This window comes from Rana temporaria, chromosome 1, assembly GCF_905171775.1.
Source record: "Rana temporaria chromosome 1, aRanTem1.1, whole genome shotgun sequence".
Taxonomy (NCBI): domain Eukaryota; kingdom Metazoa; phylum Chordata; class Amphibia; order Anura; family Ranidae; genus Rana; species Rana temporaria.
Genome location: NC_053489.1, coordinates 575,989,468 through 576,014,079, shown reverse-complemented (window position 1 = coordinate 576,014,079; position 24,612 = coordinate 575,989,468). Strand labels below are relative to the sequence as shown.

At 42.6% G+C, this 24,612-nt stretch overlaps 1 protein-coding gene across 6 annotated transcripts in view; it reads right to left on the bottom strand.

Moving 5' to 3' along the window:
• Positions 1-413: 413 nt before the first annotated feature.
• CLOCK (clock circadian regulator) overlaps positions 414-24,612 on the bottom strand; it is a 140,994-nt gene continuing 116,795 nt past the window's right edge. For 4 of the 6 annotated variants that reach the window (XM_040334807.1, XM_040334801.1, XM_040334802.1 and 1 more), the window contains 6 exons: positions 14,088-14,177; positions 10,134-10,292; positions 7,935-8,135; positions 5,687-5,889; positions 2,941-3,202; positions 414-939 (listed from right to left, as the gene is read on the bottom strand). In XM_040334807.1, coding sequence (XP_040190741.1) covers positions 787-939; positions 2,941-3,202; positions 5,687-5,889; positions 7,935-8,135; positions 10,134-10,292; positions 14,088-14,177 — 1,068 coding nt within the window. In that variant the 3' untranslated portion in view covers positions 414-786. Of the gene's footprint in view, positions 940-2,940; positions 3,203-5,686; positions 5,890-7,934; positions 8,136-8,196; positions 9,414-10,133; positions 10,293-14,087; positions 14,178-24,612 lie in introns of those variants that run through there. The other 2 variants (XM_040334820.1, XM_040334828.1) reach the window with 2 other exon arrangements.

The following is a 24,612-nucleotide window of genomic DNA, read 5'->3' as shown; positions in this document are numbered from 1 at the left end:
TGCAAACAAATTCAACTTAAGAACAAGCCTACAGACCCTTTATGTTGTTTGTAACCCGGGGACTGCCTGTACATAGGTCTAAACAAACGGCATACTGAGAGACAGAGATGGAAAAGTCATTGCTAGTAAATGCAACTCACTTGAGTAGTGACAAACTCACCTGTGCAAGCCATATACTATTAAATTACATCTTCAGGTTACATCCAACAAAGTATTTACATAAAGCGTGTTTACAGAATGCTTTGGTAAGTGTGCTTATGTATGGATCACATAGTGTTTGTGCAACAGAAAAGTGGAGCTGGATAATGATCAAGAGTGGATTAGGCATCTGGGCTCAGGGAAAATAGTACATATAATAATTTATATTCTTTAAAAATATGTGTAATCTTATAGAAAACCTCTTAAACATAGACTCTTATATGTTCTCTTTAAAAGGCCACTAAAAAGGGTCAGCATGAAAGTTTAAAAAAAAATAATATCCAACAGCAGCTTTCAGACATTAGATTAGAACATCTAGTGGGTAGGTAGTGTAGGTGTGTGCAGGCATCTCCGCGACCAAAGAATTCCAAAAATATATACTCTGCTCTGACACACGATGTGCAATAGATAAAATGCCAAGCCTGGCTCACAACACAACAGTTAAATAACGCAGACAGGTGCTCAATCTGCTTTTCTTGCCTCGTACCAAACATTCATTGTGCTGCATTGGTAGTGATTATCAATTTTCAATACTGCCAGCCAAGTTCATTCATGTCTTCCATAAAACAGGTCCATCACACATCAGGGTTACAGCTGCTGGACTTTAGAAGGATCGCTTATACTGTCCGTCCTATGCCGACTTAACTGTTGCTGGTGTGATGGGGCAAAAGTGCTTTGTTGTACAGGGAAAGAGGAGAGGATAAGCTGAGCCGACTGATTCCCGTGAACCAATCTGGATGCCTGGGGGGATAAAAAAAAAAAAAAAAGTATTATATCACCACCTAATAATAAAAAAAAAACATGAGTTTTAAAAATGAGCTTCAAAATTGGTTCCCCACAATCTATGTAGCTACATTAACTGCAGTGGATTTAATCCTCAAAATTTAGAGCAGTAAACATTTTCATTTCAGAAGCTCAGCTAACACTACTGTCACCTCCAAGAAGTTACTCAGCAGCCTTCTGGGCTTCTTATCTGCAAACAGGTGCACAGGAAGAGAAGGGAGAGCAGGCTGCTGAGACTACATTAGAATAACCTCACCACTTATACTGTAAATTCAGAGGATGAATTGCGCCACAGTACAAGCAGCTACAGAGGTCAGCGAAAGCTTGCAGTAAATCTAATTTGGACTTGGAAAGAGTAAATCCTTCTGACAATCCAGTGGACAAGTTTCATAATACCTGGAACAGCAGGATAAGTAGTAAGAGCAGCAGTTTTGACATGTTCTAAAAAAGACCTCAACCCCAGAAGTCCCCCCCCCCCCCCCCCAAAAAAAAAAACATTATAGATTTTCTGAAAAACGAGAATAAAATGGTGGCAGTTGCAGTTTCAATTTGCAATGTCACGTGGTGTGGGCGCAACTATCAAATCCATAATACACTCAAAGCAATTTTAGTGCACATAAACACAACACCCAGTTTTTTGGAAAAATATATAAAGATGAAAATTCCGTCAGGGTAAATCGATGTCAAACCTTAAAATTGCACATTCTCATGAAATGGCGGAAAACTATGGCACCAAATTGTACATAGGTGACACTTTTAAAGCCTTTAGAGCTAATCAATTTAATGTTAAGTCAGTGATGACCCTAGAATTATTATTCTCACTCTAGCATGTGCAGGAATACCTAAATGTGTGTGGCATAATTGTTGTGGTATGCATAAGCACCAAATGAGCACATGTGTGCATGTATGTGAAGGTAGGTGGCTCTGGGAGTGCTTTTCTTTAACAAAAGATTTTTTTTTTTTAATTCTAGGTATTTACTGCGACGGAACGTCCCACACTCCGCTTGAGTGCTTTCGTCAGTGGCCCTCCCGTCACATTTACATAACATCAACAATGACATACTATACATCACATCAGCTCCCGCTCTGAAGGAGCTTACAAACTAAGGTCCCTACCTCACATGCATAAATATAAATACTAAGGTCAATTTTGACAGGAGGCAATTAAACTACACGCAAGAACATGCAACTTCATGTGAATAGCGTTCTGGCTGGGATTCAAACATAGGACCCCAGTGCTGAAAGGCAGAAGTCCTAACTATTAGCAGCGGACAATCTACATGTCGGTGCTGATGCAGGCATAGACCTTGTGTCTGCAGCAGTAAAAGGGTTTAAGGCCCCATGTACATGGGACGCTGCTAAACATACATTCAGAGGCAGTTGGACGCTTTTCTCAACTGCCCCTGAACTCATTCAATGTTATCCTCTGTGACCATGTACACAGTCTTGTTTATTGCCGTTTTTAGGCAGTTTTGTTTTAACAGCGTTTCTTTGAAAGCAAAAAAATGGGTTCAGACGCAGAAGATTTCCATGTTTCAAATGCCAAACGCGACTAAACGCGCTAACTCGCGTTTAGCAGCATTTCGTTTATAGACGTTTTTTGGCCATTTAAAAAAAAAAAAAAGATTTTATGTTGAACCGCTTCTAAATGCAAACGCGCCATGTAAACGCGGTAAAACAGACATTTAAACGTGGGTTACTATCTGTCAAGTTTAATCATTTAGGAGCAGTTGTAAAAACGTCCCGTGTACATCGATCAGATGCTTGGGAAGCTCTTGGACTAGATTTTAGTGTATAGCCTCTGACTGTGAAGTTGATTTGGCCCGTTTTGGAAAATAAGACTTTGATTAAGGTTTGCTCCCAGCACAAGGACAAAATACATAATTCTATATTGTGGCTGGTTAAAGGGTTGAAATCCTTTTTTTTCTGGTTTATCACCAATTTCATTATTATTACCACCTGCAAAAACTGTTGTGGCTGTTGTCCAAGTTGTGCTTGAGTTTGCTGCTGAACTGACTGAAGCTGCTGCTGATGTTGGTCTTGCTGGTTCTGCTGTTGAGGAGTAATGGAAATGGTCTGTGGTTGCTGCTGCTGCTGGGTAGCAAAAGTTGGGTAGGCAGTTACCACTGGACCCATGAACATGGTGCTAGGAACCATGACTGCTCCACAAGCCACTGGTGTGGTCACCAGTTTAGTCACTATTTGTTGAGCTTGGGAAAACCTGTAAAACACATTTAAACAAGGTATTAAAATAAATGTTCAGGACCAAGGCAAGCATTAAATAACTAAGTAAAATGTGATGGAAAAAGATAAATAATGGTCACTAAAGAAATTAGGGGGGATGCCACTGCTGAATTTGAAAAAAAAGCTAGTTCCCTGGCTGTTGTGTTGAATCTTTGGGAGTTTAACATTTTCCATGCTGACTTGTAGCAGCCTAACCATTTCTTTTCTTTAATAAAGACGGCAACAAGCACCCAATAGTTCAGGGTGTCAAACCAGGGAAGCGCATACTTATGTTCTGGGATGGTGGGTCAGCAAGCCCAGATTGCGAGCAACGGGTTACCTACCCGCCATCCCAGAGCATTAGTGCGCATGGAACCGGCAGTGGAGGAAGCAGGTGGCTGTGAAGGGAGCAGGAGCCGCACAAGCCAATGCTTCCTCTGTAGCACTGGCTTCTGTCCCATGTGGAGCGATACCAAGTGCAAATTACCTGGGACCTTACTAGAGCGATGCCAGCAGAAGCTGGAAAAGGAAAAGTTCAGTGTAATAAAAAAAAAAAAAAAAAAAAAAAAAATCACATACACTGCACTTATGCAATGGGCATATATGAACTTATTTAAAAAAAAATAAAAAAAAAGAAGGTTAATAGGCTGCTTCCAGACTGATCCGCATGTGCAGGGCACCTGCGGTTTTCCTGCGGGTTAGCTGCACTGAGCCATAGACTTCAATTATATCCTTGCGTGTTTGGTGTGCTTGCTGAAAGTGCACCAAAACTCCTGAATGCAGAATTTCAGAAAGTGCACCACCCCCCTCAAGATTTAATAGAAGTTTATGACTCAATGCAGCCAACCTGCAGGAAAGCCGCAGGTGCACTGAGCGCGACCCCGTGGTGCGGGTAAACCGATGCACATCTGTGTGAAAGCATCGGTATAGGGGGCTCAGGACAGAAAGGGCTTGTTTACATTTGTAGTTTGGGGGTGGTAAAACCCTACAGTTCATTGTGGCCCACAAATCACTCAAGAGGCCAGCACACTTGAAAAGGTTGTGCGCCCCGCCAATAGCAGATTTTCACATTCTGGAAAAATCTTTGTGGTAAAAAAACAACAGCTGGCCGATTGTTTCCTTTAGCTACTCTTCAACATTTAACAGCATTTGCAAAAAAAAACAAAAAAACACAAAAAAACACACCATCCTCTGCAATTAGTAATAGTCTATATGGACTTTCCTGTTTTCTGCTCTTTTTAGGGGATGAAGAAGAAAGGAGCCCCTGCTCACTATTCATATGGACCTAATCTCAAAGCCTAATCTCAAAGACACAATATTAACCACTTAACCCCCGGACCATTTTGCTGGTCAAAGACCAGGCCACTTTTTGCGATTCGGCACTGGGTCGCTTTAACTGACAATTACTTGGACGTGCGACGTGGCTCCCAAACAAAATTTAAGTCCTTTTTTTTCCCCACAAATAGAGCTTTCTTTTGGTGGTATTTGATCACCTCTACGATTTTTTGTGCTATAAACAAAAATAGAGCGACAATTTTGAAAAAAAAATAATATTTTAAAATTTTTGCTATAATATAAATCCCCAATATATATATATATATATATATATATATATATATATATATATATATATATATATATATATATATATATATATATATATATATATATATATATATATATATATATATATATATATATATATATATATATATATATATCACAATAAGTGTTATTTATCGGTTTGCGCAAAAGTTATAGCTATAGGGGGTAGTTTTAAGGCATTTATATATATATATATATATATATATATATATAAAAAAAAATTGTACTAGTAATGGCGGCGATTAGCGATTTTTTTATCAAGACTGCGACTTTATGGTGGACACATCGGACACTTTTGGGACCATTGTCATTTTTACAGCGATCAGTGCTATAAAAATGCACTAATTACTGTAAAAATGACACTGGCAGTGAAGGGGTTAACCACTAGGTGGCGCTGCAGGGGTTAAGTCAGTACTAGGGAGTGATTCTTACTGTTAGGGGGCGTGGCTACACGTGACTAGTCACCGATGACCGTTACAGATCACGGGGAACAGCCATCAGTGACACTAGGCAGAATAGAAGAATGCCTCGTTTACAAAGGCATCCCCTGTTCTACCTTTGCCGACCGCAATCGCGGGCCGCCCGGGAACATTGAGTTCTCGGGACCCGCGAGCATGCCCAAAAGGCGCGCACCCGCTGGGCGGAAAATTTAAAGGGACGTACAGGTACGCCACTGTGCCTGCCCGTGCCATTGTGTCAACGTACATCTGCGTGCGGCGGTCGGCAAGTGGTTAAGTACACTCTGACAAGGCTGAAAATCCTTCAGCTATGCAGGAAGGGATGCAGAGGAAAGCATAGACTTTCCATTTGAAAGTAAAACACATATGAAATGGTACATGTAATTTCATCTCATGTTACAAAGGTTTTTCAAATTTACCTGATTTGTCTGTCCTGGGAAAATGTGGTAACAGCAGGCCCCTGGTTAGTCTGCTGCCTATTGGATGGCATTTGTACCATGTTAGCTGTAGATGGCTGTGAGATCACCATGGTGTTGTAGAGAGGAGCAGCCAGTGGCCCTGGTGTCTGGCTGGATATCGATGTCTGCTGAGAGTGCCCACTGTGCATGTTCTGCTGTCCCTGCTGGAACATGAGATACATTTCCTTATAACGTTATGTAGAATATATTATTAGACATTAGTTAGTCAGGAGGGCACGGTAAATAGTTCAGAATTAAAATATGTTACAGTACAACAAAAACATTTATGGCTCATGAAACACAGCTTACACCAATATATAACTTCCCAAAATGTGTTCCAGAAGAAGGTACATGTCTGAGCAACCAAATAACTATGTCAATACTTTGTAGAACCACCTTTCACGGCAATTACAGCTGCAAGTTTTTTTGGGTATGTCTCTACCAGCTTTGCCCATCTATAGTGAAAATTTTGACCATTCTTCTTTGCAAAATAGCTCAAGCTCCATCAGACTGGATGGAGAGTGTCCATGAACAGCAATTTTTAAGTCTTGCCACAGATTATCAATTGGATTTAGGTCTGGACTTTGACTCGGCCATTCTAACAGAATATGCTTTGATCTAAACGGTCTCCAAACGATGGCCCTCCAGTTGTTCAGGAACTACAATTTCCATCATGCCTAGTCATGTCTGTGAATGTCAGAGTTTTACAATGCCTCCTGGGACGTATAGTTCCGCAACAGCTGGAGGGCTGTAGTTTGGAGATTGCTGATCTAAACCATTCTATTGTAGCTCTGGCAGTATTTTTAGGGTTGTTGTCCTGCTGGAAGGTGAACCTGCATCCCAGTCTCAAGTCTTTTGCAGACTAACAGGTTTTCTTCTAATATTGCTCTGTATTTGGCCCCATCCATCTTCTCATTAACCCCTTAACGCCCGGCGCACGACTATTTATGTCCGCAGAATGGCACGGACAGGCAGAAGGACGTATATATACGTCCTTGCCTTCTAGCAGGTGGGGGGTCCGATCGGGACCCCCCCCCAACTGCGTGCGGGTTCCCTCGGGGAGCGATCCGGGACGACGGCGCGGCTATTCGTTTATAGCCGCTCTGTCGCGATCGCTCCCCGAGGCTGAAGCACGGGGAGAGCCGTATGTAAACACGGCTTCCCCGTGCTTCACTGTGGCGGCGTATCGATCGAGTGATCCCTTTTATAAGGGAGACTCGATCGATGACGTCAGTCCTACAGCCACACCCCCCTACAGTTGTAAACACACACTAAGTGAACACTAACCCCTACAGCGCCCCCTGTGGTTAACTCCCAAACGGCAACTGTAATTTTCACAATAAACAATGCAATTTAAATGCATTTTTTGCTGTGAAAATGACAATGGTCCCAAAAATGTGTCAAAATTGTCCGAAGTGTCCGCCATAATGTCGCAGTCACGAAAAAAATCGCTGATCGCCGCCAATAGTAGTAAAAAAATAATAATTAATAAAAATGCAATAAAACTATCCCCCTTTTTACCAAAAATAGGTAGAAGAATACGTATCAGCCTAAACTGAGGAATTTTTTTTTTTAATATATATTTTTGGGGGATATTTATTATAGCAAAAAGTAAAAAATATTGCATTTTTTTCAAAATTGTCGCTCTATTTTTGTTTATAGCGCAAAAAATATAAACCGCAGAGGTGATCAAATACCACCAAAAGAAAGCTCTATTTGTGGGGAAAAAAGGGCGCCAATTTTGTTTGGGAGCCACGTCGCACGACCGCGCAATTGTCTGTTAAAGCGACGCAGTGCCGAATCGCAAAACCTGGCCTGGGCATTTAGCTGCAAAATGGTCCGGGGCTTAAGTGGTTAAACTCTGACTAGTCCAACCAAACCTAAATACAGCTTACATTATTGCAAAACAGCTTGAATGTTCAATATACCATGAGCAAATATGTAAGAGCTACCGTACATCACATGCACTTTTCTTCAGTGTGTGGGTAGGGTAAGCCGACAGAATTATAAATTCAATTTAGTTCGGGACGTGCTAACTTATGAAATTACTTAGTAACCATTTCCAAATGGTTTACTTAAACTACTTATGAATTTGAAGCCACTGGTACCTAACTGTTTAGTTCTGTCTGGAAACAAATACAGGACAAGGTAATACATTGGGATGGGAGGGGGGAGAAGAATCTATAAACATGTACCCATATTATTTTACCTGGCTGGTGTTCTGTAAAGGCTGTTGCAGCATGTGGGGGCCTCCCATGTGGCTGGTGTTCAGGCTTCCCTGTAGCTGGTTGGTTTGAACCACCTGACCCTGCATGGTAAGCTGTGGCAGTTGTTGCATGTTGGAGTTGTTTCCAGAGGATGTCTGCACCGGCCCAAAGTTTAGACTAGGCGTAGACTGCTGCAAAAACATCTTCAAGAAAACAAAGGAACATTCTAACTCAAACATTGAATATAATAATGTCATACAATGCACAATAAAAAAAGAGGAACGTTGGATTACTAAAAAAAAAAAAGATAAAATAAAAAAAACATGCATACTCGCCTCCATTCTGTAGGATCCTTGTGATACTTCAGCAGTCCCACATAGGCTCCAAGACCAAGAGCTGTTTGATCACATGAGCGATGATCAGTCAGCTCTATGTCTATGGCACTAGAGAACACTGTTAGTCACTGCACACCAATCAGCGGCTCCAGCGCCAACTACAGTGACAAGCTGAGGAATGGGAGGAAATAGCTGGCTCCAGTACTCCGTAACACGCTAAAAGGTGGAGCCAGCTATCAATCAGGCAGCCAGGTGGTCCAGAGCCCAGTTCTGCTCTGCCCTATCAGCTGATAGCACTAACCTGCCATTAGCTGACTCTGAGTCACAGGAGTAAAACAGTAAATGTGACCCACAGTCAGCTGTAACCCTAATGAAAAAGTATAGCCAAAAAAAGCCTTGTCATGCAATTGTGGGAAATTCGTAAAGCTTATTTCTAACCCATAAGCAATAAATTAAAAGTAATCCGATTTAGATTATATATATTTTTACCTGCTACTGCACAGAAAATCGCCACACTTTGCCTGCTCTTTCCCTCATCTCGCTACTCCTTCTGCACGGATATCCAATACCATGGCCCCCACCAATACTTGGTACAGCCAGGTATGGAGCATACATGTACAGCCTCCATGCCTTCCACAATGCAGTCCTAGGTGTCTGCGTTGCCTCTCTCAGAAAATAAATATCTGCTTAGGCATGTAAGGGGCTCCAGCAATGAAGCAGAAGGTATCTTACATGTCTGCCAGGCATTGGCAGGCTTACACTATCCGTTTTTCCACTACTGGGTCTCTTTTGTAAATGAGGTTTGTTTCTTTGACCCATGTCTACCTATGTTAGGCATTAACTGCATGGCCTCTTAGTTTATATAGTAAATTATTGTGTTGTATCTGATTTGTTAAAAGGCATTGTAGAGTTTCAAATATTTTTTGTTTTAACTAGGTATTAGTGTAGGTATATTCCCTGTGTAATTGTTTTACCTTTCCTTGTAATGATGGACTCACATGTTGTGGCTGCAGTTGGCTGTGTCATGGCTGACCGATTCCCCTTTTTCCATGTATTCATTCACTTAGCATGTCCTATGCGCTAAAAGGGACAGGCAACTTCTTGTTACAGGTCATATAGCCTCCAATCTATGCCGCGATATTCCTTCTGTTGAATTACAAATTTGGGAGCGCTAATGTGACTGCATGTGGATCGCTCTATTCTCTCGGTTTGTGTCAGAGCTAATGACTGTTCCAGTTCTCACCTGCAGAGCACTAGACTGAGACACCCAGAGTTTGCAGGGATATTTTGTTTCTTTACAGGAAGTGTTAGTTCTTCCTACAACTAACATACAGAGGTCATGCGGAACCTGTGCAGAGCCAAGTGGCATGCCTCATGTTTAAACACAAACTGCTGACACAGGAATGTGAGGATTTAGTCTACTATAGACTGTGTATACAGGGCAACAAATGAAACTATGAAACTACAGGATCAATTCACAGCTTATACAGGTAAAAAACACAAGATGCAGGTAGGAAGGTTTATAATGCCTTTTTAAGTATTACTTGGCCTTTACCGAGTGAGCACACCCACCTATATAGACAGTAATTCTCTTAATGTGCAGACCGTAATTACCGGGCCTGTATTGATAAAAGTCAGTAGAAAATGTAAGCGTTCTGAGTCATTTTAACAAAACTGATAAATTATGGATTGGGGTTAGACACTTTAGGATGGCTAGTAAAGCTTGGAGGCTACATTGTTGTAGATAAATGCAGAGAAAAAGCAATGAGGCTTATGTCTAGCTATGTTAGAGAGTGCAGTGGAAGGCAGTCATGAAAATGTCATTGCAACAAAAGTGACGACCAAGTACGTAGCAATGCTTTTTACCTGGAAGCCTTGTCCATGGACCATCTGCAGCTGTTCCTGGATTTTTCGCAGCTCCTCCTGTTGTCGATGAATATTCTCTTCTATCATCCGTGTCCTTTGTTCCAGTTGGTCCTTTAAGTGCTTCATGGCTCCAAATTGTGCCGTGAACTGAAAAATGGGCTGCAGGTCAAGAAAATATAACAAATGTTTAAAATCTAAAATTGGACCCTTCAGACATTCAGCTTACCCAGTCCGTAAAACCAGTTTATTAATTTGAGGCAGCAAAGACAAAAAACAAAAAAAAACATCCTTCTCCAGCATTAAGAAGGGAATCTTGCATCACTGCATGTTGGTCGCATGTGTCGCTATCTCCAGGCATTGGAAAACTACAGCTCCTCCCCATGTGCTTGAGTGGGCCCAAATACTCAATGACATTATGACAATGGAGACTCGTGTATCGAAAGATGGCACAAACCCAGAAAAAGTCTGCACTAGATGGACTTGTTAACCACTTAACCCCCGGACCATATTGCTGGTCAAAGACCAGGCCACTTTTTGCGATTCGGCACTGCGTCGCTTTAACCGACAATTGCACGGTCGTGCGACGTGGCTCCCAAACAAAATTGCCGTCCTTTTTTTCCCACAAATATAACTTTTTTGGTGGTATTTGATCACCTCTGCGGTTTTTAGTTTTTGCGCTATAAACAAAAATAGAGCGACAATTTTGAAAAAAAAAATGAATATTTTTTACTTTTTGCTATAATAAATATCCCCCAAAAATATATATATAAAAAAAATATATATATTTTTCCTCAGTTTAGGCCGATACGTATTCGTCTACATATTTTTCGTAAAAAAAAAAAAAAAATTGCAATAAGCGTTTATTGATTGGTTTGCGCAAAAGTTATAGCGTTTACAAAATAGGGGATAGTTTTATGGCATTTTTCTTAATATTTTTTTTTACTAGTAATGGCGGCGATCAGCGTTTTTTTTTTCGGTACTGCGACATTATGGCGGACACTTTTGACACATTTTTGGGACCATTGGCATTTTTATAGCGATCAGTGCTATAAAAATGCATTGATTACTATAAAAATGCCACTGGCAGTGAAGGGGTTAATATCATGTTCCCTGGGTGTGTTCTAACTGAAGGGGTTGGGGTGGACTGACTAGGGGAAATGACAAATTGCTGTTCATACATTGTATGAACAGACGATAGGTCATTTCCCCCCCTGACAGGACCGGGAGCTGTGTGTTTACACACACAGCTCCCGGTTCTCGCTCTGTAACGAGCGATCGCGGGTGCCCGCCGGTGATCGCGAACGCTGGGCACATCTGGGAACGCAGGGGTCAACATCTTGTGGTAAGCGGCCATCTATTCATTGATCACATCGGGTGTCATTTAGAGGTGGTGAAGGTGTCACTTCAAGATTTCTACTGGTTTTCATTTACCATTGTTTATGAACTGGTCAACAAGTTCACTAAGGAATTTTATAAATTTATGCACATATTGTATATTATTCTGTATCACTAGCAACAGTTCACATTTGATTTATATTTTTTTTGTACTGGCTGTTATTATCACTTAATAATTATATGATTAGTGTTCATATCACCTTATGTGGATAGGGTTTAATTATTAGTTTGTGAGTAGTTTCAGAGTTTGGAATTAGCTCTCTGGTGCCCCCACATTTTCACTTCCATTAGATCTCAGTTGGGGGATCTTCAATTTATTTTTATAGTCTTCCTTTCCCCCTGCCAGTTTCCTTTCCGCCTCCCCCACTTTTAAATGTATCTATTACTATCTGGATGTGTTATGTTATTTAGCTGATCATTTCTGAAATATGGCAACTTTACTGAGTATCTCTTTTTGTGAGATTTTTTTTTCTTCTTCCTGTTTTTGATGATTCTTTTACAAAAGACGATAGTTATTTTGCCGTTACAGACACATGTTTTTGTATACCGCACTTTCCAGAAGTTTTACATCTGAGGTTTCCATTGTTTAATGTCCGTATGGTATTTTCTTGGAATCTTACTTTACTACACTAATATACTCTGTGATTTTGTACTACGGAATGTTTTTTTGTTCCTTGTAATATTTTGAATAAACATTTATTTGACTAAAAAGATAAAACAAGAACTGCACTCAATACATACACAAGACAATATATTAGGATACTCAATGTTATTAATCATCTAGTTGAAATGGGAATCAAAATAAATGAGCATTCAAACGCGTGCAAGCAGGGCCGCTGATAGAAATCATGGGGCCCCGTACAGCCTACCTGATGGGGCCCCCTACAGCTACGCCCCTGGTCCCTCCTTCAGCCCCACCCCTGGCCCTGCCCCCTCCCCAGACACTGCCTTGAAACAACGTGCAGATTTGTCTACAAGTGATAATTATTTTTCTCATCCATGCCGCTAATGCCATAATTGTGCTGCAGACAGTGCCAGCCATGACACTAATGCCAAATGCATGTTTTGCCTGCAGAGACAGTGCCACCCATGCTGCCTATGGCATTATGCCATTGGCGGCATGGGTGGCACTGTCTGCAGCACAAAATGGCATTAGCAGCATGGGTGGCACTGTCTCTGCAGCACATTACGGCACTGGCGGCATGGGTGGCACTGTCTGCAGCACAATATGGCACTGGCGGCATTGGGTGGCACTGTCTGCAGCACAATATGGCATTGGCGGCATGGGTGGCACTGTCTGCAGCACAATATGGCATTGGCGGCACTGTCTGCAGCACATTACGGCATTGGTGGTATGAGTGGCACTGTCGCTGCAGGCAGCACATGTGTTATGGGCAGTAACGCATGTGCTACCTGCAGACAGTGCCACCCATGCCTCCAATACAATATTGTGCTGCAGACAGTGCCACCCATGCCATGCCGCCAATGCCATATTGTGCAGGCAGCACATGCGTTACAAGCAGTAATGCATGTGCTACCTGCAAACAGTGCCACCCATGCCATATTGTGCTGCAGACAGTGCCACCCATGCCATGCCGCTAATGCCATATTGTGCTGCAGACTGTGCCACCCATGCCGCCAATGGCATAATGCCATTGGCGGCATGGGTGGCATGGTCTGCAGCACATTATGGCACTGGCGGCATGGGTGCCACTCATGCCGCCAATGCCATAATGTATAGATGCTTAGATGCTGGCTGCTGCAGTAGTAGTAGAAGTAGATCTTGATTCCTCCCCCCCCCAAGCAAGCGCGCACACACACACACCTGTTAGCTGGGAGTCAGGACTCAGGAGTCACTTCCTCCCTGATCCTGCTGCTGCCTGGACTGTCCACAAATTATTCCGGTCAGTCAAATGTCAGATGTCAGGTGCTTCTTTTTATTTTCTGCCGAAGCCGCCGCTTGTGTCTCTGCTTCTTCTCTCTGCCGCGTGAAGAACAGAGCAGAGCGCCAAGAGCGGAGGGAGAGGAATCACTCCACGGCCAGGGAAGCATACGCTGGCCGGGACTTGAGCCAGCATTAGGAGCGGGCGCGGAAGAGAGAACAGACATTCTTCCGCGCCTGAAATAGAAAAAATAGTCCCTTCTGGCTGTCACCTACACGGAAGGTTGTGTACTACTAAAAAAAAAAAAAAAAAAAAAAAAAAAAAAGTAAAAAGCAATGCGGCAGCGGGGGGGGCGGCGGTGTATGGGTATGGTGTTATTCGGCAGGTGGTGTTGGGGGGTTTGGTCTGGATAATGTTCGGTCAGGTTTTTTTTTCTTAATTATTTCTCTGTTCAGATTGTCCGGGCCCCCCTGCTGGCCGGGCCCAGTACAACAGGGCCAGTTGTACTGGGCTATCAGCGGCCCTGCGTGCAAGTGCCAAGACTGTCTCCAATGTTTTGGACCAGCTAATGCATGGAGATGTAGTGTGAGAGCAAATGTGCTGTGGTATAAGCTCACTGGGACCTATTAGGCTGAACACATAAAACTAGTAACAAAACAGAGCCAATTCTACTCACCTGTGTCATCCCAGGCTGTAAGATGGCAGTAGCTTGCTGCTTCTGTACTGGCTGTGTTAATGACTGGTTAAGAGACTGGGAGCTTATTGACTGGGGAAAAAAAAATTACAGCTGTTAATCTGAACATTTGCATACAAAAAGCATAACAGTCCATCGCAATACTAGTATTTCAGTTTTTGATAAAAGCCAAAAGGGTAAAACCACCTTACAGTCTTTAATACGTCTCCAGGATTCCAGTGACAAGATCTGCACAACCACCACAGCAACTGTGAAAGTTTATAATATGGTCAATGCAACAAAAGGCACGTGAACATGGCAGAAACCGAGCCAAGTACTATGGCACACTGTTAGGCCTCGTACACACGACCGTTTTCCCTCGGCAAAATCCATCAAGAAAAATGCTGGCAGAACATTTTTGCTGAGAAAACTGGTCGTGTGTATGTTTTTCATCGAGAAAACTGTCGTGGATCTTGACAAAAAAAAAAAAGAGAACATGCTCTCTTTTTTCTCGTCGGGAGTTTCAATTTCCTCGTCGTGTTTCTCGTCTGGCTGGTTTACGACGAGAAACACGTTTGTGTGTATGCTTAGAAACCCGCGCATGCTCAGAATAAAGTATGAGATGGGAGCCCACCTTCGGTAAAAGTAGCTTTCGTAATGGAGATAGCACATTCGTCACGCTGTAACAGACTGAAAGCGCGAATCGTCTCTCACCAAACTTTTACTTAACACGCAGTAACACAAGATTAGCAAAAGCAGTCCCAAGGGTGGTGCCAGTGGAATCGAACTTCCCCTTTATAGTGCCGTTGTACGTCACCGCGTTTGAGAACGACGAGATTTTGCCTCGACAGTGTGTATGCAAGGAAAGCTTGACAAGAATCTTGACAAGCTCGACAAGAACCTCGTCGAGGAAAACAACGTTTCTTTTACGACGAGATTCTCGGTCGTGTGTACAAGGCCTTAGAGTCCAAAAGACGTAAGAAGTCAGCCAACGACTCAACCCATAAGATCACATTGTAAACTGAAATATCACTTTTGGGTGGACAAACATATCTCTAACAATAAGCTTTTAAAAATATTCCCCATTAGTCAGTTACAATTTTCCACTGCAGCAAGGGAACAACAGGGAAATAATATTTCACAAAGCACATTTGTTATTACAAATGAAGAACATTTATTGTAGACTAAATTTAACAGCCACAGCGCACTCATCCATTCTGGCCCATACGTATTGCATTTTTCTTGATGCCAAACGGTCCTGCAGAGTGGAACTAAACTGAAAAAAAAAAAATGCTATGCCTCTGCAATAAAACAGACTTGCCTGCCGGTTTACAATCTTTTTTAGAATGCACAACCCCAGCACACCTTGGTGGCAGGATAAATGAACTCCTGTATGCATGTGCGGTAAATGCATCATTACAAGCCAAGCAAGACGGCTGAAGATCCTGAACCCGAAGGAAGACCAGGGTAAAGTTATTGGCACCAGTGAGGGAGCAAGAGGAGGTCATTTTAGTTTCACTTTAAATTAACAACTGCCTATAAATTGATGAAATCAACTTAAGGGATCGGTCACTGGGGAAAAAAAACAAAAAAACTTGGAGAGAGAACCACAGACACACCTTTGCATAGTACTGAAACAGCGTGAAGAATATGGTGACCTCATGAGGAGAGAGAAAAGGAGCTACATGAGAACTGAAGAGGAGACCACTGGGCACTGGAAGAAAGGACCATGTGACACTAGTAGTTCCTGTGGTTAGCAACAACCTTCCAGCGACAGGATATCTATACAGGGCTAAACAAAATAGAAAAAAAAGACGATGTATAGCCTCCCAATAAAATCCTTTTCATGGAGTCCATTGAGGGACACAAATTCAGACACTGTTGGGTTATATGGCTGCCTACTGGAGTACCGGACACTGGTAAAATACAGTATGCCAGCCCAGTAAATCTCTACCCCAGTATGCCCAATTTTGTAACAAGCACTGCCAAGAACATGAATCAAACACGAAGGTGGGACCTGTGTTCCAAATTGGATTTTTTTTTTTTATAGACTTGAGCGAGAGCACAGAGAAATATCAAACCGTTCAAATAATAAATTACATTATAATTGTCTGAGAGGACAATATAAATTAAGCCTAGAGAAGCGACAAATTTACAAATGTACAATGAAAGCACCTCATCCACTACCAGAATGTGTAGTACTTCGAGAGTCAATGCAAAGCTACATTACACTAACTGTGTAAAATTATAAAAGAAGACGCCAACATGTTCATGTAAAAAACTGGCACAAAGAAAACACTGCATCAAACGTGCACATTAATGAAAAAATAAGCAAGCATAAAGTCCATAAGTGAATAAATCCCAACACCAAAACGGAATGCTCTGAGATAAAACTTCTAGATCTTCCACCACGAGTGCTCAGCATAAAGATGGCCACTCATCAGAGCCATTTGACCCCTCTTTACAGGACAGTCAAAAAACACTTTGGGAACACCAGATTGGAGTGGATTTATACCATTAGCGGAACCAATGGCCACTCAGGAAGGAGCTAGAATATAAAAAATTACTCCACAGGAGACACTGATAAAAGTCTCATAGTGTAGAATTTTTTAATAAAGTAAAAACAGCAGAAATGATAGCAGTTACACCAGTGTTTTTCAACCTTTTTTGAACCAAGGCACCCTTTAAAATCCTTCAGAATCTCGAGGCACACTAACCAAAAATGCAAAAAATAAAATGTATGCCAGCTTGTTTAGAGGCCCCCAATTCTGATTCACAAGAATTTTGCAACGAATTATCGGATTATTTCATTAATAAAATTGAAAAAATCCATGAAAGTATTCAGCAAAAAGGAACCGTCACCAACTCCCCCCCAAATCACAAACCTAATATCCACATAAATCCGCCGCAATCACCAAAATTCACGCTAAAACCCATTTCCATCGATACCACTAAAAACATCATCGGGACTCTGCGTAATAGCACAGCACCCAATGATATCACCCCCACTAAACTGCTGAAAGAAAGTGCCAATATACTGGCACCAGCTATCACGCAGCTCATAAACCAATCATTCAAGGAGGGCATGGTGCCCACCTTGCTAAAACAAGGTACAATAAAACAAATTCTAAAAAAAAATACCCTTGACCCCAAAGACCCAAACAGCCGGAGGCCCATAACAGCTCTAAATGTCTTCTCCAAGGTAATGGAGAAAGTAGTTGTACAACAGCTGCAACTGCATTTAGACACCCATAAATTACTCGATCCGTTTCAATCAGGCTTCCAACCAGGTCACGGAACAGAAACGGCGCTGCTCAAAATATGGGATGACGCTCTAGAGGCCGCAGACGAAGGAGAATCTTGTCTCCTGATACTGCTGGACCTAAGCGCGGCTTTTGACACTGTAGACCACGGACTACTACTGGCTAGGCTAGCTGAAGTAGCCGGAGTCGCTGAAGGTGTTTTACCCTGGTTCTCCTCCTTCTTGGAAAACCGATCACAAATAGTGAAACTGGGGTCTTTCACTTCTGAAAAACGTACGGTATCATGCGGAGTCCCTCAGGGATCTCCCTTATCGCCCGTATTGTTTAATATCTATCTTCGCCCTCTCTTTGAAATCATCAGTAACCAGAAGTTACTTTACCACTCCTATGCAGACGACACACAACTGTATTTCCGCATCTGCAACAAAAAGGATCATTCTCTTGGACTAGAGAAATGCCTCACTCTAATAGATAACTGGATGACAAACAGTTATCTTAAACTCAATGGTTCGAAAACAGAACTTCTCCTGTTTCACGCTAACCGAAAAAATCACCCCGCGTCAACATGGACTCCCCCACCCATTCTGGGTAAAACTATCACCCCTAGCACCAAAGTCAAAAGTCTCGGAGTCATTTTCGATACCTACATGACAATGGATGCACAAATAGGGTCAGTAGTCAGCGGATCCCACCATCTGCTGCGCCTACTACGCAGACTCACGCCCTTTATCCCGAAAGAGGACATTGCAGTCGTGGTGGGAACAATCATCAATTCCAGACTCGACTACGCAAATGCCCTCTATCTAGGACTCCCCAAATACCAAATCACTCGTCTGCAAGTCGTTCAAAATACGGCCGCTCGACTAGTGACTGGGAAAAAAACATGGGAATCAATCTCACCTTCACTGAGAGCCCTTCATTGGTTTCCAGTAAAAGACAGAATCACTTTCAAGGCACTCTGCCTAATACATAAGTGTATTCAAGGCAACGCCCCCCAATATCTATGCGAAAAAATAAAAGCCCATAACCCCAATCGCATTCTGCGATCCACCAATCAAAACCTCCTCCAGATACCCAAAGCCAGATACAAGTCCAAAGGAGATCGAAGATTTGCAGTCCAGGGACCTCGCCTGTGCAATGCACTACCAACCACCATGGAGTCGGACCACTTGGCCTTCAGGAGAAAGATTAAAACCCATCTCTTCTGAGGTCAAGGGGTTCCTTATCCATGAAATGGATACAGCGCCCAGAGGCGATTCAGTTCGCATGTGTTGCGCTTTACAAGTCTCTCTCTCTCTCACATGCTATTTGCACAGTGGTTTTGCAAATGCATTTATTTTTGTAAAAAATTCACTTCAATGAATTAAAACAAAATACCAAGGTTATGGCCGATATCTTCAGCCATAACCCCGGCAAACCATTCCAAATCTGTAATGAACTGTGGTCTTGTGGGGAAAAAAATAAAAACCTACATAACACTTGTTACAATTAGGGCACTTTCACATTGACTCATTCCATTGCAGGCATGGTGATTTATTTTTATTTTATATAATATACATGGGCTATGTGGGTTATTATTGACAATGATAACTGTATACTTCAATACTGCAGTTTGGCCGCAGCGCAGGTGTAGCGCAGGGTACCTGCGGTTTTCATGTGGTTTCTCATAAACTTCTATTATGTAGTACATTTTTGGTACATTTTCTGAAAGCACACCAAAAATGAGGGGCATAATAGAAGTCAATAAGAAACCACATGAAAACCGCAGGTACCCTGCGCTACACCTGCACTGCGGCCAAACTGCAGTATTGAAGTATACAGTTATTATCAATAATAACCCACATAGCCCATGTATATTATATTACATTAAAAAAAAAAAAAAAAAAAATCACCATACCTGCAATGAAAAGTGAGGCAATGAAAGTGCCAAGTGTTATGTATTTTTTTTTAGAAACACCATGTCTGCAATAAAACCATCATACATTGAAAATGACAGGTACAAGTACTGTACCTGTGTCTCCTCACCGTTTGGTTTCCTCACTGTTCTTTCACCTCTACGCGTGTTGATCTTCTCCTCTTCTCAGGGAAACCCGCGCCAGCCAGCATCCACTCTGACACCCGCGGCTCACACGTCACAGATAGCGGTGCGTGCGCCCGACCCTCTCATAGCAACCGATGACGTAATCAGGTGGCAAGACACGGTCGGAAGGCCCGCACAGCCAGCACAGCTTCCTGAGTGCCTGTGGCAGCAGGAAGTGAGCTTTACACAGCGGACCAGCACCGCTGTAATCACAAATATTAAACAAGTGGCCAGCAGTAGTTAAAACATCAGATGGCTGCCATAGCTGCCTATATTGGGGGTCATTTTGCTGCGGCACACCAGGGGACTCTTCACGGCACACCAGTGTGCCGCAGCACACTGGTTGAGAAACGTTGAGTTATTCTCACATGTTATAGTGCCTGGCCTGGCACTAAGTGTAAACAGCGTTTGTGAATCAGCTGATCCCTGGGGAGCAGGAGATCCGTAATTTCCAGGTCCATATTTGATACCCCACATCAGGCTTTGCCCTTCGGAGCGAGACGTGGAACACACACCCACCCCTAGGGATCAGCTGACACACACGCGGTTTTCACTTAGTGCCAGGCCAGGCACTATAACTTGTGAGTGTAACTGCCATCATTGCTGCTGTTTTTACTTTATTAAAAATTACTACAATATGAGACTTTTATCCACGATTCCTGTGGAGTCATTTTTTATCCAGCAGGATCCCACAATCTAGAGGGAAAATCATTCCCCAATGAGAGAAACCCTCCAGCTCCCTGAAGGAGAGTAATCACACCAGAGACTATCTAGTCTATAGACTAATTTTGGTTTCATCTGACCAGAGCACCTTCTTCCACATGCTTGCTGTGTCGCCCCACATGGCTTCTCGCAAACTGCAAACGGGACTTCTTATGGCTTGCTTTCAACAATGGCTTTCTTCTTGCCACTCTTCCATAAAGGTGAGATTTGTGGAGTGCACGACTAATAGTTGTCCAGTGGACAGATTCTCCCACCTGAGCTGTGGATCTCCACATCTCCTCCAGAATTACCATGGGCATCTTGGCTGCTTTTCAGATTAATGCTCTCCTTGCCCAGCTTGTGCTTAGGTGAAGTTTGCAGTTGTGCTATACTCTTTGCAATTTCGGATGATGGATTGAACAGTGCTCCATGTAGATGTTCAAAGCTTGCGACATTATTTTATAACCTAACCCTGCTTTAACCATTTCAGCCCCGGAAGGTTGTACCCCTAAAAGGACCAGGCCATTTTTTGCGATACGGTACTGCGTTATTTTAACTGGAAATTGCGTCCAAGCTGTGGTTCACAGCACATGATTTACGGCTCCGATATCAGGTACACTGTTCCCGATTTTCTGTGCATGGCATTCGGCCAATATACCATATATACTATATATATTTGTCTGACTGACTGTTGTGCGGCTGAGCACTCTGACACTCCGATTGATTGTAACGTGGGAGGATAGTGTGGAGAGCATTAGACTAGAAAATTTTATATTTTCTGTACATAAATTGAAAATCTACTATTGCTCCCGGACCTAGGCTCTATTTTTCTCTATTTGGCTATACTGGAGCTGTGTTGCCCTGATCACTCATTTATCTTCCGAGTGTCCCCCTGCTTTGGTTATACCTGGCTGTATTTTATCTGTGCTCGCTTATACTATTATCACAGGTAGTGTAATGTGTTTTTGAAACTACTGGAATAATCATGGTAGCTACTAAGACACTTGCCAGACCTTCACTGTGAGCATACAATCAGGATTATAAACGACTTCCATACGGTATAAGTCTATGCAGTATATAAACTGTATATTTCCTGGCTGATGTATTACATTACCTAAGACTGTTGCCGTGGTGAAGGAAAGTGTGAGCTGTGAGACAGTGAGCTCATCAGCTTGTAAAAATGACACGTAGAACCAAGAAGGATATGGGGGGTGAAGAACACGCTACTAATGAATGCTCCTCACAGAGTACTACAGATAAAAAGCATCAAAGTAAATCTCAAAATAAGCAACAAGATATAAAAGCCTGGCTTGAAAAATTTGCCCATACCCCTACCATGGCCAAGGATGAAGTACAGGCTGTAACTTCCAACCCAATGCAGGGTCCACAAGGATCAGTCATGGAGGGACAGGCCATTGGAGCAGGGATAATGGACACTGAGGTTACATCATGGAATAAGTCAGACGATATAGCGAGTAACGTAGCCTCAGAAAGCGACTTGCACGATATATCAGCTAAATCTTCTAATGTACTAAATACCTCAAACATAGAGCATGCAATTACGTTAAGAGATATAATGAAGGCTATTAATACATGCAATAGCTCCGTGAACTCTCTATCTTACAATCTAGAGGGAATGAGGGAAGATATATGTTTGCCTAGACAAGACATGCATACAATTGAAGAAAGAATACCGGGCGCAGAAGAATGAATAAGTACACTTGAAGACTCCCTACAAATAGTTATGAAATCTGAGAAAAAAAAACAAACAACACAATTATCCTTATATGATTCTCATTTGGGGGACTTAGAAAATCGTCTCCGACAAAACAATATTAGGATAGTAGGTCTCCCTGAACGGGCAGAAGGAAATATGCCAGTGGAATTTACAGAGAAATGGCTTAACCACTTAAGGACCTTGGCTGTTTTTCAGATTTGGTGTTTACAAGATTAAAATATTTTTTTTTGCTAGAAAATTACTTAAAACCCCCAAACATTATATATTTTTTTCTAACACCCTAGAGAATAAAATGGCGGTCATTGCAATACTTTTTGTCACACCGTATTTGCGCAGCGTTCTTACAAGCGCACTTTTTTGGAAAAAAATCACTTTTTTTAATTAAAAAATAAGACAAAAGTAAAGTTAGCCCAATTTTTTTTATATTGTGAAAGATAATGTTACGCCAAGTAAAATGATACCCTACATGTCATGCTTCAAAATTGCGCAGGCTCGTTAAATGGCATCAAACTTTTAACCTTAAAAATCTCCATAGGCAACGTTTAAAAAATTCTATAGGTTGCATCTTTTGAGTTACAGAGGAGGTCCCAGGCTAGAATTATTGCTCTCGTTCTAACGATCGCAGTGATACCTCACTTGTGTGGTTTGAACACAGTTTTCATATGCGGGCGCTACTCACGTATGCATTCGCTTCTGCGCACGAGCTCGTCTAGACGGGGCGCTTTAAAAAAAAAACTCAGATCCCATATTTAGACTAAAATGCAAAAAAAAAATTGTCATTTGAAAAAATGACAAGAAAATATTGCTTTAAGAAGCATGGGTGGAAGTCAAGTTTTGACGTCGCTTCCGCCCTGCTATGCTATGGGGACGGGTGGGGGCCATCTTGCCCTCACTCGTATCCAAGCCGAGCAGGGGACAGGACCCGATCGCCTCCACTCCGGTAAGCGGCGCAGGTCGCGGGATAGCGGCGGGAGGGGGGGCCCCCTCTCCCGCCACCGATAACGGTGATCTTGCGGCGAATCCGCTGCGGAGACCACCGTTATCGTTTACAGGTCCGCTTAAAAGAAAAGATGGATATCTCGGTTGTGGCAGCAGCTGCTGCCGTTACTGAGATTTCCATCTTTAAAGTATCGACGTATATGTACATGAGCGGGTCCTCAAGTGGTTAAAGACACTATGGGAACAGAACATTTTCTTCTCTTTTTTCTGTGGAAAGGGCACAGAGTTGCTGCACGATCTCCACCTTTGGGAGAGCAATTAAGACCAAGAACTTTTATTTTGAAGATGTTGAATTATAAAGACAGAGACATGATATTGCAAAGAGCCAGAGATGCAAAGATGAAAAAAATCCAGACTTTTCAGCAAATGTACAGTGCCAAAGGAACTGCTATGTCCTATGCTATGCTATTTCCAGCTAGGTTAAGAGTAAAGACCCAGGACAATACTTATTTTTTACATCACCGGACTTAGCGTCTTAGAGTTGAGCGGACACCTGGATGTTCGGGTTCGGGTCCGAACCCGAACTTTAAAAAAAAAGTAGTCAATGGGACACGGACTTTTAGAAAAAAAAATGCGCGGAGGTCCCCGCAAATTCAATAACGAGACCCTTTAGGTCTGGTATGGATATTAAGGGGAACCCCGCCGTCAATTTAAAACAAAAATGACGTGCGGTTCCCCCTAAATATCCATAACCAGACCCGTTATCCGAGCACGTTGACCTGGCCGGCCGCAGAAAAGAGGGGGGGACAGAGTCAGAGTCAGGACAACGCAGGAAGCCGGGAACGAGTGGATTTCTCACCGCTGGAGGTTTTTTTTTTTTTTATAAAGGACTTTATTCTTTGGTGTCAGTGTGTTTTTTTACAAGACTATACACTTCCTTCGTGAAATGGTAGGGGTACAGTTTACACCATTACCATTTCACACAGGGGGGGGTCAGGATCTGGGGGTTCCCTTTGTTAAAGGGGTCTTCCAGATTCTGATAAACCTCCCGCCCGCATACCCCCACAACCACCGGGCAAGGGTTGTGGGGATGAGACCCTTGTCTCCATCAACATGGGGACATCCTCCCCATGTTGAGGGCATGTGGCCTGGTGCGGTTCAGGAGAGGGGGGGGGGGGCCGCACTCTGTCCCCCCCTCTTTTCTGCGGCCGGCCAGGTCAACGTGCTCGGATAACGGGTCTGGTTATGGATATTTAGGGGGAACCGCACGTCATTTTTGTTTTAAATTGACGGCGGGGTTCCCCTGAATATCCATACCAGACCTAAAGGGTCTGGTTATTGAATTTGCGGGGACCTCCGCGCATTTTTTTTTTCCCCCGAACTCCGATCCCGGACCCAAACTTTTTTCAATTATTCGGGTTCGGGTCCGGGTTCGGGAAAAACCCAAAGTCCGTACCGAACCCGAACTTTACAGTTCGGGTTCGCTCAACCCTAGTCTTAATGACTGGATAACTACACGTGGCCAAATTAAACTCCTTAAAGGGGTTGTAAAGGTTTGTGTTTTTTTTTTTCTAAATAGGTTCCTTTAAGCTAGTGCATTGTTGGTTCACTTACCTTTTCCTTCAATTTCTCTTCTAAATGTTTTTTTTCTTTGTCTGAATTTCTCACTTCCTGTTCCTCCTCAGTAAGCTGTTCTGGCTGACTAACCCCCAGCCAGAACGGCTCGGATGATTGGGGCAAGCTTACAGTGGAGAAACAGGAAGTGAGAAATTTAGACAAAGAAAAAAAAAAAAAAACATTTAGAAG